The sequence below is a fragment of the Centropristis striata genome, chromosome 2, assembly GCF_030273125.1.
Source record: "Centropristis striata isolate RG_2023a ecotype Rhode Island chromosome 2, C.striata_1.0, whole genome shotgun sequence".
NCBI classification, from domain to species: Eukaryota; Metazoa; Chordata; class Actinopteri; order Perciformes; family Serranidae; genus Centropristis; species Centropristis striata.
The window spans coordinates 33,286,528-33,301,468 of record NC_081518.1 but is presented as its reverse complement, the minus strand read 5'-3'; the positions used below and the strand labels follow the sequence as shown (position 1 = coordinate 33,301,468).

The 14,941-nt window shown below is 41.1% G+C and overlaps 1 protein-coding gene across 1 annotated transcript in view; it reads left to right on the top strand.

Moving 5' to 3' along the window:
* The window catches only part of nfatc3a (nuclear factor of activated T cells 3a), a 67,521-nt gene that overhangs the window by 40,480 nt on the left and 12,100 nt on the right, over window positions 1–14,941 (top strand). The window contains exons 5-9 of the mRNA XM_059349219.1: window positions 330–502; window positions 1,481–1,621; window positions 5,601–5,656; window positions 5,809–5,935; window positions 7,976–9,070. Coding sequence (XP_059205202.1) covers window positions 330–502; window positions 1,481–1,621; window positions 5,601–5,656; window positions 5,809–5,935; window positions 7,976–9,070 — 1,592 coding nt within the window. The remainder of the gene's footprint in view (window positions 1–329; window positions 503–1,480; window positions 1,622–5,600; window positions 5,657–5,808; window positions 5,936–7,975; window positions 9,071–14,941) is intronic.

The following is a 14,941-nucleotide window of genomic DNA, read 5'->3' as shown; positions in this document are numbered from 1 at the left end:
CACAGAGGGAAAATGTTTCTCATGGAGCAGAAAAGAAAACTTTATTTAAATATTTATGATTCTGCATCACCTGAATTATTATATTTATACAAGGTCTGGTTTCATTTACATTGGAATTAATAGGAAGGGATTTGGTAGGGATTTTCTCATTTACACTAGTAATAAATCATATTCACAGGCATTTTTATTCTGTGATTCAACACTTAATTTGTGTCTCATTGCCCTTCCCCTGCTGGGCTTGTGGTTGGTTTTTTATCACTCCCAGGCCTTCACTACTTATGCATGTCTTAGTGCCGTATGGGGCCAACTATTTTCCCTCTACCTTGCAGTATCGACTGTGCTGGCATCCTTAAGCTGCGGAACTCAGACATTGAGCTGCGGAAGGGGGAGACGGATATAGGACGAAAGAACACACGGGTCCGCGTGGTGTTCCGAGTGCACATCCCTCAACCCAACGGGAAGGTGCTGTCGCTGCAGGCCGCCTCTATTCCTGTGGAGTGCTGTGAGTGTCAACTTCCCAGCCAGAGTCTCATGTCACATGCACACACACAACACCAATAATTCACTCAGAAAACAAACAAACAAACAAACAAACAAACAAACAAACAAACAAACAAACACACACACTCACACACACTCACACACACTCACACACTTCTTCATTAGCAAGTGTGCTGTCTGGTGATTTGAGGTGTTGATTTAATCTATTGTTTGCACTCATTGAAAGTCACTTTAGATAAGAATTGCCGATAAATGTTAAAAATGCAAATGGGCTCAGTTCAGTGCCATTACCATAGCTCTGAGCCTAAACAAAAAAAGATAATATTTACTGTAAAGAGATGTTATTTAGAATTTGTGGTCACTTTTGAGGCCATAATTTTTTCCTGACAATTTTGTATTAAATAAAAGTAAAAAATGATGAGGTACTACTACTTGTCGTCATGCATTATAGTTGGAGCTGTCAAGCTATTAAAAACATGAATTAGTTACATGCTTTGTGAGGAATTAATCTAAATTAATAATTTAGCTTGAAATGTCTTATTTTCCATACATTCATTTATTTATTTTAAAAAGTGTTTTGAGCAATTATGGTCATATCAAAAATAACCCCCACTGCAGTTCATTGCAACTCATTTGCCAATTGAGTTGGATAATGGCTTGTGGAGACTTGTTGCTCTCAGTACAAAGCAATAAAACTGTGCTCCTATCAACAGTCCATCTGGGTGTTTAATGTCGAACATTGTTTCCATCATGTGTACAAAGCTACTGTGGATGGTTATATGTCCAGTGATATATAAGTGGTGTAGAGTTCATTTATATTTTTTTTTACATTTTTTTACATCAATATTAATGGGATATTTTAACTGCCCTAGTTTTAGAACATCCATACACTATAATAAATGGACTGCAGTGTGAAAGAACACAGCTCAGCAAATAATAATTCTCCTTTTCTCTTCAACCCCTGCTGTGTCTCTCCCAGCCCAGCGTTCGGCTCAAGAGCTGCCCCAGGTTGAGAAATCCAGCCTGACCAGCTGTCTGGTCAGCGGGGGAGAAGAGATGGTCATCAGCGGCTCCAACTTCTTCCCAGAGTCCAAGGTCATCTTCCTGGAGAAAGGCCCCGGTAGGTGTTATGTCTGCACAGCAGCTTACCCTTGAACCACCTCTGCAGGAACAGCTTGTGCCAATTAAGTGTGTAAAAAAATCATGTTTCATGCTTGTCTGAGAGATTTGGTCAGAGATGCAACCATGGGTAACATGACATGTGTCATTTATGTGGTCTGTTGGACAATGTTATTGTTCAGTGGCACAAAAAACCCTTGGAGTTGTTTTCAGTTTACATACATACACTTATAAATGAAACTAAAGTTATCTAGATGTCGCAGCTGTTGCAGAAGTCAGCTGAATGTTCTGAAGGTTTTATAGTAGTCATGGATGATACATGTACATGTCTGCAGGGGTGTGAAAAGACATGTATCATTATCTGAGCCTCAACAAGTCCCTTATACCCACAGGGCAATGCAGAACAGATTTATGTCTGCTAGTAATACTGTCTATCAAGTAGGCACGAAGAAATACATTGTATATCCTGATACAGTCTTTATGTTTCAGTATCTTCACAGTATTTTCATTCCAATATTAACACACAATTCAGCGTACTCTCTTTTACCAAACACTATCATCAGCATTAGATTAATTGATTTGTTATTTCAAGATCAAACCACGGGCTTGAAATTAGATGGAGGTGGTTCCAACCTTATCATGTGCACACATGTGTACTGTGCCTTGAACTGGCTCAAGCAAACACACAGTGTATTAGTTATAGTAAATAGTAAAAGCACTTTGAGTTGCATTTATATGTATGGAAAGCGCTATATAAATAAAGTTTGATTGATTGATTGATAGTTCCAATAATAATATGATTGAAGAAAATGACAATTATCTTGTTAAAGCTTATTTTATAAACAAACAAAATGTGTTGTATTAAATACAACACACACACACACACACACGCACACACATACACACACAAAACTGATTCATCATCCATACTTAGTTCACTTTTGTACTCAAACACTTTGATCTTTGCTTTGTTATTTGGAGAGTATTTGTGACTTTTAAAAAATCTTCTATCTGTTTTACAAATGCAGAGGCTAAAGAGATTATTTGGTTAGCCCCCCTGTGCTATACATCCTTTTTCTTTTAAGTAACCCGTCTTTCTTTGCTTTGTCTTTTTTCTCTCTTGTACATCACTCCATAATCAAAACACATGTAATACCTGTTCCCAGGGATGGAAATTTTAAATGGATAACATTCGTTGAGCCAGTCTCTGCCTGCCTGAGGTACCTTTGTGATGTCGAGCAACAGAATCAAGTTCACACATGGCGGAAAGTTGAGTGGTGTTGTTTTTGTGAGTGAGAGAGCCATTCTCTAAAATTTTCTTGGGGGAAAAAAATCAGCGTGGAAGAATGTCTTCAGCTCTTTCAGGTGTAGCAGGTGAAGCATAGCGTAGAAAAGTCGCACACCTGAAACAACTCACTGATGGTCAAGTCTTTATAGCACAGAAGCAAGTGGAAAGCACAGAGAGGTGCATGTTGGGTAGAGCTGGGCCCCATGTTGCAAGAAGGCAGCGGACTAGAAGAATATGAAAAGGGAGGGGAAGATGATGTTGATTAGGTTTGTGTAAATGATCCCCCTCATCATGACTAATCCACCCGCTTTAGTACAGAAAGGCACTGATTGGAGTAAGTCTAGGAATGGAAGAAAAGAAAGAAAGAGAGGCAGTGACAGATATTTTTCCACCATCTCTCATAATTGAAAAACAGTAACGGATTCATGAGGAGCTGGAGAGACTGGCCTATTGTTGCTAGTACATAGAGATGATGGGATGGTACTATAAATGACTTTACTATGTACACAAACACAGATATTTACATTTTACATGTGAGATTTTAAAAGCAGGCACATTTTAAACTGTTAAGAAATAGTTTAGGTTTGCTTTCTCTTGGTAGACATTGCTTTGAGGTGATTCCTGTTGTCACTGCCTCAATGCAGAACTCAACAGTAAGGATTGCCTGGGGCAAGTAAAATACCACTTCAGGCTATTAAATCTAGTAACTCACTTGCTGGATCTGGCATTTATTATTCTGTAGCTGATGTTGAAATTGGCGAAGGAGTGAGCCATCTCTCTTCCTTAACGTCTTAGTTGAGAGTTGTACATGTGCATTGTTTCTGTCTGTATACTTTCTACTTAAAAAGAGTAGTATCTCAAAATAAGTCCTTAATTGGGATAAGTATTTCAACTTTACAAGGTTGGATGTTTACATAAAAGAGCGTACTTTATAGGCTACAGCACTGACTGCCATGAATAGTGACTAATACAGCACGTGTACTCTGTAGCCACTGTGTTGTCTCTGTTGTAAAAGCCAAACAACCTCAGGCTTTTATAAAGATGGTACAACATAAACAGTAATCAACTTTTTTCTTTACTTATTTATTTAGCTCACTCTTCCGGCACAATGATTGAAGTTCTTCTCCCCCTCTGACTGGGGTGCGCAGGGTGTCTGGATGATCCGAGTCATTGTCTTAGCGTGGTATGAGGTTCCTGTTGGTGCTTGTTGTCTGACAGAGCATGTGGGGCCCTTGCTCCTGCCTGTTGAATGTCAACAAGCTTCACGGCAATAATGCACTGCTGTCAGCTGCAAAGACACTCAAGGTCATTTGCTCATTGGAAAAAAAGAAACGCTCTCTGTCATCTGCAAGTTAAGCTCTTCCTTCACAATAGAGAGAGAATCTCTTCAGGGTTATGAATGGCTGATGTGCCAGTGGATTACTATGACTAAGGCTAATGTATGGGTGAGATCAGAACGGGTAAATCACCTACTTAAAGCTACAGTAGAGTGGATTTCGGTAGAAAGGCGATGTCCCGAGGCTTACAGTTGAGTGCTTGTTAGAATCTACATGTAGGCTGATCCTCTCTGCAGACATGTCACAGATGCCTGTCAGTGGTATTTGGGGGAATCCTTTGGGTTTTGAGGAAGAGGCCATGCAGGTGCAGGGTATACTTACACCATGAAACAGACAACTGCAAATGAATTTGACTCAGCTGAGAGGCTATAGAGCACTGACTGAGTTGTCAAAGTTATTATTCTTCTCGATGCTGCGATGACTGTGATTTCTTCCAAGCACGCGGCAAGCCTGTCAGTGTTTTCACCCCGACTGCTTCCCTTCAAGCAGCTGCCCCTAAGATGTCTGGCCAAATAATTAGATCCCTCATAGGAAAACTGGAAAGGATGTTTTCTAGCCAGAAATCTGGCAGTGTGTAAGGGCATTTTAAAATAAATACAATTATTCCACTGCTCTCTCCATAATTTCAACCAGGCAAGACAAACAGCAGGATATTTGGACATTTGATTACTATTTAATAGCTGCTAGGATTTTCTCCATGGGGCTTCTGGGCCTTTAAAAATGACATCATTTTGATGTGTCTTGGTTCTCCAGAACAAATTGAAATCGTGTGTTTTTCTGAAGCCTCATGTGGTTCTTAAGTCCTGTCTGTTTGAGAAAGCACTGTACACTGACATCATCTTTAGGAAAATAGAAAATAGAGAAAGAGAGATGAGGAGAGTTACTATGATAAATAGCACACTATAATTCAACAGGGGTCTGAATTATAAAACTGTAGTCCTCAGTGATCATGTGTGGTCTGGGTTTAGAAGTGCTTCTGTGCTAAATTATATTCATTTTAATATTCACTCCATTTGCTGCTTGTATGAATAATGGCGTTGTCCATAAACTGGCTAGTATGCCAGAACGTATTTGATACAATGATGCATTCTGCTTCATCAACCATGGAATTCTCAGTACATTTTCATTTAATGTCAGACTTGTCTGTCTTCATCCAGACCATCACTCAACAGCTGTTCAATGCTTTTCTGATATACTGCTTTGTCCGATATGGTTTTCTTATCATTTTGAGGTAAAAAGTAAAAGAGTTCCGTGTGCAATATTTTTGTAATATGTGCCTTTACCTGTTTATGTCACCAGAATTATCAGTGTCTTATTCATTTAGCTTTCTGTTTGTTTCTAACCATTCCCCCTAGATGGACGACCACAGTGGGAAGTCGAGGCAAAAATAATCCGTGAGAAAACTCAAGGAGTAAGTTATTCTAAAGCATTTTGTCTGTAATATTTGCACTTAAATGTCTTTAAACTTGTCTTTTGTTCATTTTTGTACCAGTATTTGCATTATAATATATGCAAATGGTATAGTTTTTTGTTGGCAATAATTGTGTAAATGTCTTTTTGTAGTCGTGCATCGTGGTGGAGGTCCCTCCCTACCACAGTAAGTCTGTGGGCTCAGCTGTGCAGGTGCAGTTTTATGTCTGCAATGGCAAGCGGAAAAGGAGCCAATCGCAACGCTTCACTTACCTGTCAGGTGAGATGAGAGGTTCTGATGACTTTGGAAAGAATCTTTGCCACTTAAGTGTTTTTTTCCTGACATACAACTGCTACATTTCAAAGAAAATCTTTGGGGAACAAAACAAGTTAGGCAAGGCGACATAATGCTGCTAATCTCATGCTGTGTTAAGGTGCAAAAGTAATTTTCCTGCAACACATTTTTACAAACATTTAAACAAAGAGATTCTGTCAAGCGTACCTTTGCATTCCTCTGGGTGCACTGCTTCCTGCTGCAAGTTAATCTCCAAGGTAATGACAAGATATTTGACTGACAGCAGAGACAGTTGTAATGTGCTCTTTGTGTTGCACACTTCTCCACAGGGGTTTCACTAACCCTGTTTCTCTCTTTCTCACTCCAAAGAAAGCATTGCTGTGGTTAAGAGGGGGCTCTTCCACTAACAATAACATTAACACCTGCCAACTGTTTATTTTGTAAAAAAAAAAGAAGAAAAAAAAAAAGGAAGAAAATCAAGCCAAGCTTTTTTTTCTCACATTGTATTGTGTTGCATTTGCATGAGGTTTTTATGATGCAAATATTTACTGTCCAGGAAACTTTTACTATACATAGATCATGATTTGTGGTTTGATATGATTATTTTAGCCGCAAGGAAACTCGGTGGTCATGATATTTCGATCTGAAAGTTTCCTTAATGTTTTTCATTATAGTCAAATTCCTGCATTGCTATCTGATATTGTTATTGTGTTATTTTCCTCTTGAAGACAGTCAAACTGAAAACTCGTTGGCGGAATATAATGACATGTGAGCATTTTGTGCAACATATCCAAACCCCTGAGTTTTACCGCAACAGTGTGTATGTCTGTGTGTGTGCACGCATATAAGCGGCCTTGCCCCTCCACCCACCCAGCCTTTCTGTTTGCAAGCACGCCCACTCGGCACTAACAGTTCCTGTTTTCACAGTTGACGGATTAGGGTAGCCAATCGGAGCAGAGTAGAGTAACCCCGCTCTGTCAGTCAAGCTGGGGCGCTTACACCACGAGTGTCACCACGGACACCGCCTGCTTTATTGTGGCAAGAATAAAAGTTTCATCGTGGGCTGGGCTGGCCCAATTTAAGGATGAATTCTGAGAAAAATTTGCAGGAAAAAGTGTTTACGCAGAAAATTGGGGGACAAAATGTCAAACATAAGGAGCACACTATTTGTTTCGAGGCTGTATTAATGTGTAAAAAATAAAAACACCCACACAATTATGTTTAAATATACAGTATTTTACCCTTTCCTTACCCTTGATATCCCCCTGGCTCTGTTTTTAGCCAGAATAAATCCTGTTTGGCCTTTTTGTGCCCCTTTGCCTCTCCCAGAGGCAAGATGGGGTGAGTAGAGGGCACGAGCAATGAACTCGTTTGCTGTTCTTCTGATCTGGGCTGCGGGGCATTCAGCTCCTCTTCCCACACAACATTTCACATGATGGCACCCGGACTGACAACATATGCTCTCCCTCTAATTCAGAGCTGGATAAAAATAAAACTCACTGTCACAAGGCACCAGATTGGGAAATAGGTTACCGATTGGCATAGCAGGGCTGTGAGCTGTCACAGTAAAAGGGAATGGCCCCATTTGCCATCACAATGTCACTCGTTTTTTTGGGAGGCTTTTTTCATCTGGAAGGAGACCCAATTCACAATGTATACATATCAACAACTATGGTCAATGCTATGAGATTCTTATGACCTAGTTTTTCAGGTTTTACCGAAACGTATTTCAACTTCAAAGCTGAAGGGAATTAGTAGGTGTTGAGAATGAGGAAAAACTTGAAACAACTACTGCTCATTTTAGCTGGTTGAACTCACTGGATGTCTGTATCTGCAGTAAAAATAGCAGTGACACTGTCAATGTTGCATTCCATTGACTTGAAATTATAGATTCTTTCTCTGTATGCAGCATTTGATTGATGGACTTAACTGACAATGTGGTTTTTCTCTTTCATCCTGTCTGTCTTTCCTCTTTCGTCACATTTCTCTTCCTCCCTCTCTTTGTGTGTACCTCTCTCTCTTTAGTCATGGTGAAACAGGAACACAGAGAAGAGCTGGACCTTTCTGCAGTACCCCCTATGCCCATGCCCCTGGCACATGCAGCCAGTCTGGTGCGCACCCAGCTGCCTTCTCCTGAGCAGTGCCACCCATCGGACAACCTTCTGTCCAGCTCCCCTCACGGCCTGGCCACCGGCTCCGGACCTGGCCTGCTACCCCTGCAGGCCTCCTGCCCCTCCCTGGGCTCCCCGTCTTTCCAGCACCTGCCTCACCTCCAGGGCCGCAGCTTGCACCACACCCCTGCAGACTGCCACATGACGTTCCACCCGAACTCTGCCCCAGCTCCTCTTTCTGCTTCTCCCCGGCCCTCCTACCAGCCTATGCAGCACAGCCACAGTCATAGTCATAGCATGTCCTTCAACGGCCAGTCCAGCCTTCCTCCTCAGGGCTACGAGAGGATGCCCTTTCATCACAACCCCAGTGCAGCATCGCACCCAATGAGCATGGGAATGGTGTTCTCTTCCTCCCCTTGCTCCTCACCATCAGCTCCATCCTCTTCAACCACAAACCCCATTGCTGTGTCTCCTCAGAGCCAGCAACCCCTGCTCGCCCCCTCATCCCCACACCTGCACACACTCGGAGGCTATCACTGCTCCCCAAATTCCACCCAGGTACCCTCTCCTGGTGGCCACTCCCTCGTGGGGCAGCACTCCTCCCAGCTGCAGAGAGCAATGGGCTACCACCCGGTAGGTCAAAGGTCAGCCTCCTGTCCCACGCCATCCAGCGCCCCTGCTCCAAGGATGATCCCTTCTCCTCATTCTGGGCCTTCCTCCCCTCAGCTCCACTCACTGCCCTACCAGTCTCCCACCTCATCCTCCCCCACCTCTGGTGGCAGTCCTCTGGGGCCTATGCAACAGCAGCATTCAGGTCAGCCTTCTCCCCAGGCTACAAGTCCAGCCATGGCCAGCCTGTCTCCTGTGGCAGCAGGGCCTCTGGTTCACCCTCTAAGCCCACAGGGGCCCTTCCCATCTGATGGAGAGGGGCTGAACATCAAAGAGGAGCCGGAGGAGAGGGAGCCCACCTTCCGCTCCATCGGACTACAGGACATCACGCTAGACGATGGTAAGATATTCATTTATCACTGAGTCTCTGAATCTCTGAGTACAAAATCTTGTGTTTTCTTCTCTGGGTCAGTGTCCACCTAAAGTCTTTAACAAGCAGAAAAACACAGAGTAAGAGAGACAGAGTGCAACATGTCACACTCTGAAAAGAAAGGGAAAGTCGGCGCCTGTGGCTAACTAAAAACATTAGATATAATCAATTCAAATGATTATGTTAGCACCCAATAGACCAGGGAGTACATGTTAGCTGTTACCAAGCTAATGTCAGCTGTGTGTTTGCAAGCTAAAGCACTTGCAAACATAGCTTTCTAATTTTTTAATATTCAACTTAGCGTTGCATACTATCAAAATGCTTTAGCTTACCTTACAAACATATGGTAAGACCAAAACTGACAATTGGATATTTGACTTAGTGACAAAATATTTAAAAATCTGATCCCAGAGTTTTCCCATTTGTCCTGCTGATGCCTCTCGTCTGTATACACCTGTATTCCTATTTTCTTTCTTAAAAGCTCAGTTTTTGGGTTGGTTATCTTGTAATAACATAGTTTTGACTTATTTACCCTGTTGGTATTGCATTTAGCCACACAGCAGCTTTCAGGCATTTTTCTATTGTTTGCTATTGGACTGAACTGACAAGGAGGCACCTTCATGCTATACAAAGTCAAAAGAGAGTAGTGAATCGTTTTCCCCTCCAGTGCGGTCGGGACTTAAATGCACTCTGTCCTTATTGAGTGCAATGACAGCAAGCTGCCTTCTCTACTGTGATTGGTCAGTTCATGAAAAATGGCGAAGAAGAGCACAAGATGTCTGTGAAAATCTATTTTAACTTGAAGTTCATGGAGACAGTCATACAGAAGAGGCAAGGCCATCAGAAATAGACACGTGATCAGATTTGGTTGCAAGCGCACTATAACAATTAAAAAGGGGAGCTTGCCCTCAGACAGACGCCCAGTGGACACACACCTTCACTCCATATACCTTTCACTTTGTCTTGTGTGTTACTACATGTCTCTTTTGTTTATGCTGTGACTCAAATTTTCCAGTCTCCACTCAATGAAAAGTCTACTTTGTCAGGTGTAATCATTTAATTTATATAAACATACTATAGACTATAAGAAAAATATATCTATTTGTCTAGCCTTAAATAATGTACCTTGTTTACAATAATATACTTTTTGTTCATCTGTTTATGTATGCCACCACAAAATTAAAGTTCATAAACTTCAATTTAATAAAACTCATAAAGAAATAAAGTAATAAAATTAAGTAATTTCAATTGGATATAAATTTGTAATTGGAACAAAAACACATTTTAAATACACTAAACCATATCAATGTAAAAAATTAGGCAAATTATATTGGCTATTAGGGCTGCACAATTAATCAAATTTTAATCGTGATCACGATTTTGGCTGCCACGATTAAATTAACCTGATCGTCGGCGATATTTCCATTTTAAAATTCGGGCACTCCTGCATATCTAATCAAGCACTTTCACCACCAGTAGTCCACCAACCACCAGGGGGCAGGGCCGTTTTTCTCCCCTGAAAAAAGCCTGGTTGCTGATTGGATAGAATGCTAAGCAAGATGTGACATAATACTCAACGCCACAACAACACGCACCATTTAGTAATAGTAAGAACGAGTCGAAGCGGCACAGTCCTCCTGCAGCACTCTTTCCCAGCTGCAGAGCCGGAGGGGACATTAACCCCTTAGTGTCCAGTCTGCAAATTGCTAATAGGCTAACAGTTAGCTCTTTAGCAGTACAGTGTGTATGTGCTGCTGCTGCTGCAGGAGGTTTTCACCTAGCGATCAAACTGCTCCTATTGTTTGTTTAAAAGTACCACAATAAAAATACAGATGTTTTCCTTAACATAATTAATAATCGTGATTACAATATTGATCAAAATAATTGTGATTATCATTTTGGCCATAACCATGCAACCCTACATTTCATATAATCATCTCAGTTCTATTTAGTTTAATAACATAAATTAGTTTAATTCACTATTTGTTTTTGTTAGAATTTCTTGACTCTACTGGCTGAAAATGTCTATGTTTCTATGTAACTGAAATTAGTTAACTTGACAAAATAGACCCAAACTTTTTATGAGTGTTTCTGTTCTCATTATCACATTTTCCTTCCTCACCCGGTCCATTTACACAACGTATTTACACAGCGCACCCATCTGTGAACAATCTAATTTTCAGTCTAAAACAAGAGACCGCTGAGGGATTAAATTTACCCGACAATATGTCACACGCAAGATAAGTTTGTATCTGATGATGTAAAACAATACAGAGCACCAGTTGTTGTATTTTCAAGTGGCTGAAACCTTGATGCCTGATAATGGTGATAGCGTTTCATCTCTTATTTGCGGCGCACAGTTGTGTACACAAGTTCATTAGTGAGGGGTCCTGTGACTTAGTATTGGGTAACATAGACACAATAGAACTGATAACTATAGTATCATATTAAAGAGCCTAATTGTAAAACCGCTAAGCTTCTGTATCTCTGGCAGCAGTTTGGAGATGAATTACACTTTGTGTTCTTTGGCTTCTTGGAACTGGTGAGGGGAGAGGATTGCATCATTCTGTGCTACTGTACTTGCAAAAAATTTAGCTGGAACACAGGGACTGCAGTTGTGTGCTACTGCAGTAATTACATCCTGTGTGTGTTGAGCGTGTATATGTACATTAACAACTGTAATTAGCATGCTCAGGAGAGCTTGTTGATTTAACAATTGACCGTGAAGTCAGTGCATGCATTTAGCAGCTTTTTTCTGTCATCCATGAACTCTTTCCTTAAAATGTGTGTGTGTGTTTAAACAATTTCAAATCATCGACCTCCTTATCTGCTGCTCAGAGCCACGCTGGGTTTTGTTTACCCCAGTGCCATATTCAAATGAGGGCCCTAAAGGTTTAGGGTTAATAAATACACTGGCGAGGCTGTCAGGGAGGTGTGATATTGTGTGCTAGCAAGGGTCAGCCTAATTAGCACAGGGCCATTGTCAATAATGTGTGAAAGACCGCTTTCACTGTGGTTCATCACTGCATAATACTTATGCATACACACACGCTAACACACATTTAAATGTGTAACCTGTGTGGGAAAAAAAGTTTCACTCTCTATCTTCCCTTCTTACAGGCTCACATGTGCACTCAGAAAATGTGTTTACTCACAATGTTTTCACGCAAAATTGTAAGTCAGATTTGGTCGGCCTTTCCCCATCACTGACGCAGAGACAGACTTAGCCACTCTGAAAGTAGCTGGCTGCTGCACTCACACAAAAAAAAGTGTGAGAAAAGTTTGTGAGTGACACGGTTCAGCCGGGAATGTAAGCTCTCCCTTTGAGCCTGTGGCTAAAAATAGCTTTCTGTGCCAGCCCAGCTCTGTAGGCCATGTTTTGAAGTAGCAACGTGAAGCTTACATACACCCAGCTCCGAGTTTTAGGAGGTCACACTCTCTTAAGTAGTCCATATTCACCCCAGTTTGACAGACAGTTGGGTCATGAAGGGCACAAATGCTCACATATGTAGCATTGGATTCATACAGCATAAAGGATACACACTAACACATACTGTATATATGTACACATGATGACTGTTTGAAGTTGTTAAATCTGTTCACACACTCAAATATATTCCAGAGCCGTTACGCATAATTAACATTTTAAAGCAGTGTATATAATCACTGTGACTGGCTGATTAATGTGGGTAGAACAGGGGAAACCAGCCTTCACATATGCAGTTAAGTGCAACTGCCATCAACACGTCAGCGTTTAACAGACACTGGAGAAAGAAGTTGAATCATTCCCTTCAGCTTATCAGTTTCACTCTATCTCTGCCTGTTTTTTGTTCTCTACTTTATTTTTCCTGATAAAATACATCTTTTAGCAGAAACATTCAATGTGTTTTGGAAAATGTGGTTTTAAAGAGTCTTCTGACCTTTAGAAAGCAGAGATTGAATCATTCTGCATATTATTCAATCATTATACATGAAATGAACTACTGCAGTAAAATCACAGACTTGTGTCAGTGGCATGAGGAAATACAAATGTGAACGTGTAGAAAACTGCTCTGGTTAGCAAGCAGATGGCTCTTGTGACGCACACCAGAGCATGCTTGAGATGTGTGTCTTGGTGTGTGTGTGTTTGTGTGTGTTAGATGGGGTATTGTGTTGGTGTGTATCTGTTTGATGTTGTGGAGGTGCGAGCATACAGTATGTGTGTGCGCAAAGCAGGAGACACAGGAGGTGAGAAGACAGACTGACAGACAGATGGACAGACAAGGTCAGGATCCAACTCCACTGCAGGGTCACTCAGCCGAGACATTCAATCTGAAATGTACTTGGCATCTGAGCTTAAAGTAAAGCGTATACTCACTAATTTAGTGCTATTGATTTTACAGTATTTACTGTATATTTTATTGTGTACATATGGATCAAATTAAGTCGTTTAGTTACAGAGAAATTGGACATAATCCTAATATAAAAATCCTATTCATTAATTCATTAATTGAAATCACAGCAGATGGGCAGCAGGGTTCTATTTTTATTAGATTCTGCAGTGAAAAAAGGAAAAGATGTTAATAAAGGCGATTAACTGGAAAAGCAAAGACGGAACTTGTCAACAAAGCAGCACGGGACATGACTGTCGCTAAAATGTGCAGCTTTGTGTATTTCTACAGCTTTAATGTCAGGATCAAAACAGAACAGAGTAAGGTTGGGTTAGCCATCACGAAATGTCATCAAAGACAGTTTTTTCATGGTCAGTGTTTGGCCCATTTGGCGAAGATACCATGGCGTGTCAGTAACTCAACCACATACAGGCGTTTCACTTTTCCTTTATTACAGGACTAAAGGATGACCAGTTATAGATGAGTAATGGACTTAGAATAATATTACTGTTTTTATATTATTAATATCCCCCAGCAAGACTGTCAGCCAGGTTTGCCAAAAGCCCTGTAAGCGTTTGTGTTTGTGGCTTGAAGAACAGACCCTCCTACAATGCTGATTACAGATGTCATGGTGACAGAATCTGAAGCCCCTGTGCTGTCGAACTGTGCATTTAAGTAATTAATCAGCACGTGATGATCTCTATGTTTACAGAGCATAGAGGGGAAGGGAAAGCGTGTGCGTGTGTGTGTGCGTGTGAGCAGTTACTGGGGAGTCGGCAGTGTGCACAGTGTGTGTTCACAACAAAAGCTGCTCTTTTGTTGGCCCTGCCCTGCCCAAATGCACAGCTGCCTCAAACTGCGAGCATGGCAGCGAGGGTTAATAATAGGCCGAGCCCTGCCGCCTGCACTCCTTAAGAGAGACACGGACACAATGATGACACAAATGGGTACACAAAAATACACACAGGGTGTGACACTGGTTATCCTGTAGATGTAATCAAATATACAAGGCACTGTACGTGCAGTGATCACATCTTTTTAGAATGTTTTTACTGTTCTGTTTTTTAATCTTTACAAGGGCATAAATGGTGGAAATAGACAGAAACGTCCAAAAGCTTCTAAGGTTCTAAAAATGTTGTGGTACCACATATTGTGTGGCACAATAGTTCCTCCCATGTTGCTGACATTTTAATTTCTCAGTTTACATCATTATTACTCAGAGGCCTGCACACACACAGTCAGCTTTTTCTAAATTTAAAGATCTATTAAGCAACATTTTTATGCAACTATTAGAACAATATTTCAGTGAGTTGCTTAGTTGCAGAGTTAGATGAGAAGATCAATCCCACTCTGCACAGTATGTTGTGTTTGAGGCTACAGTCTACAGGGAAAAAGCTATTCTTTCTAAAGATAACAAAATTAACTAACCAGCACCTGTAAAGCTTACTAATTAACATTATAGTATGTCTTG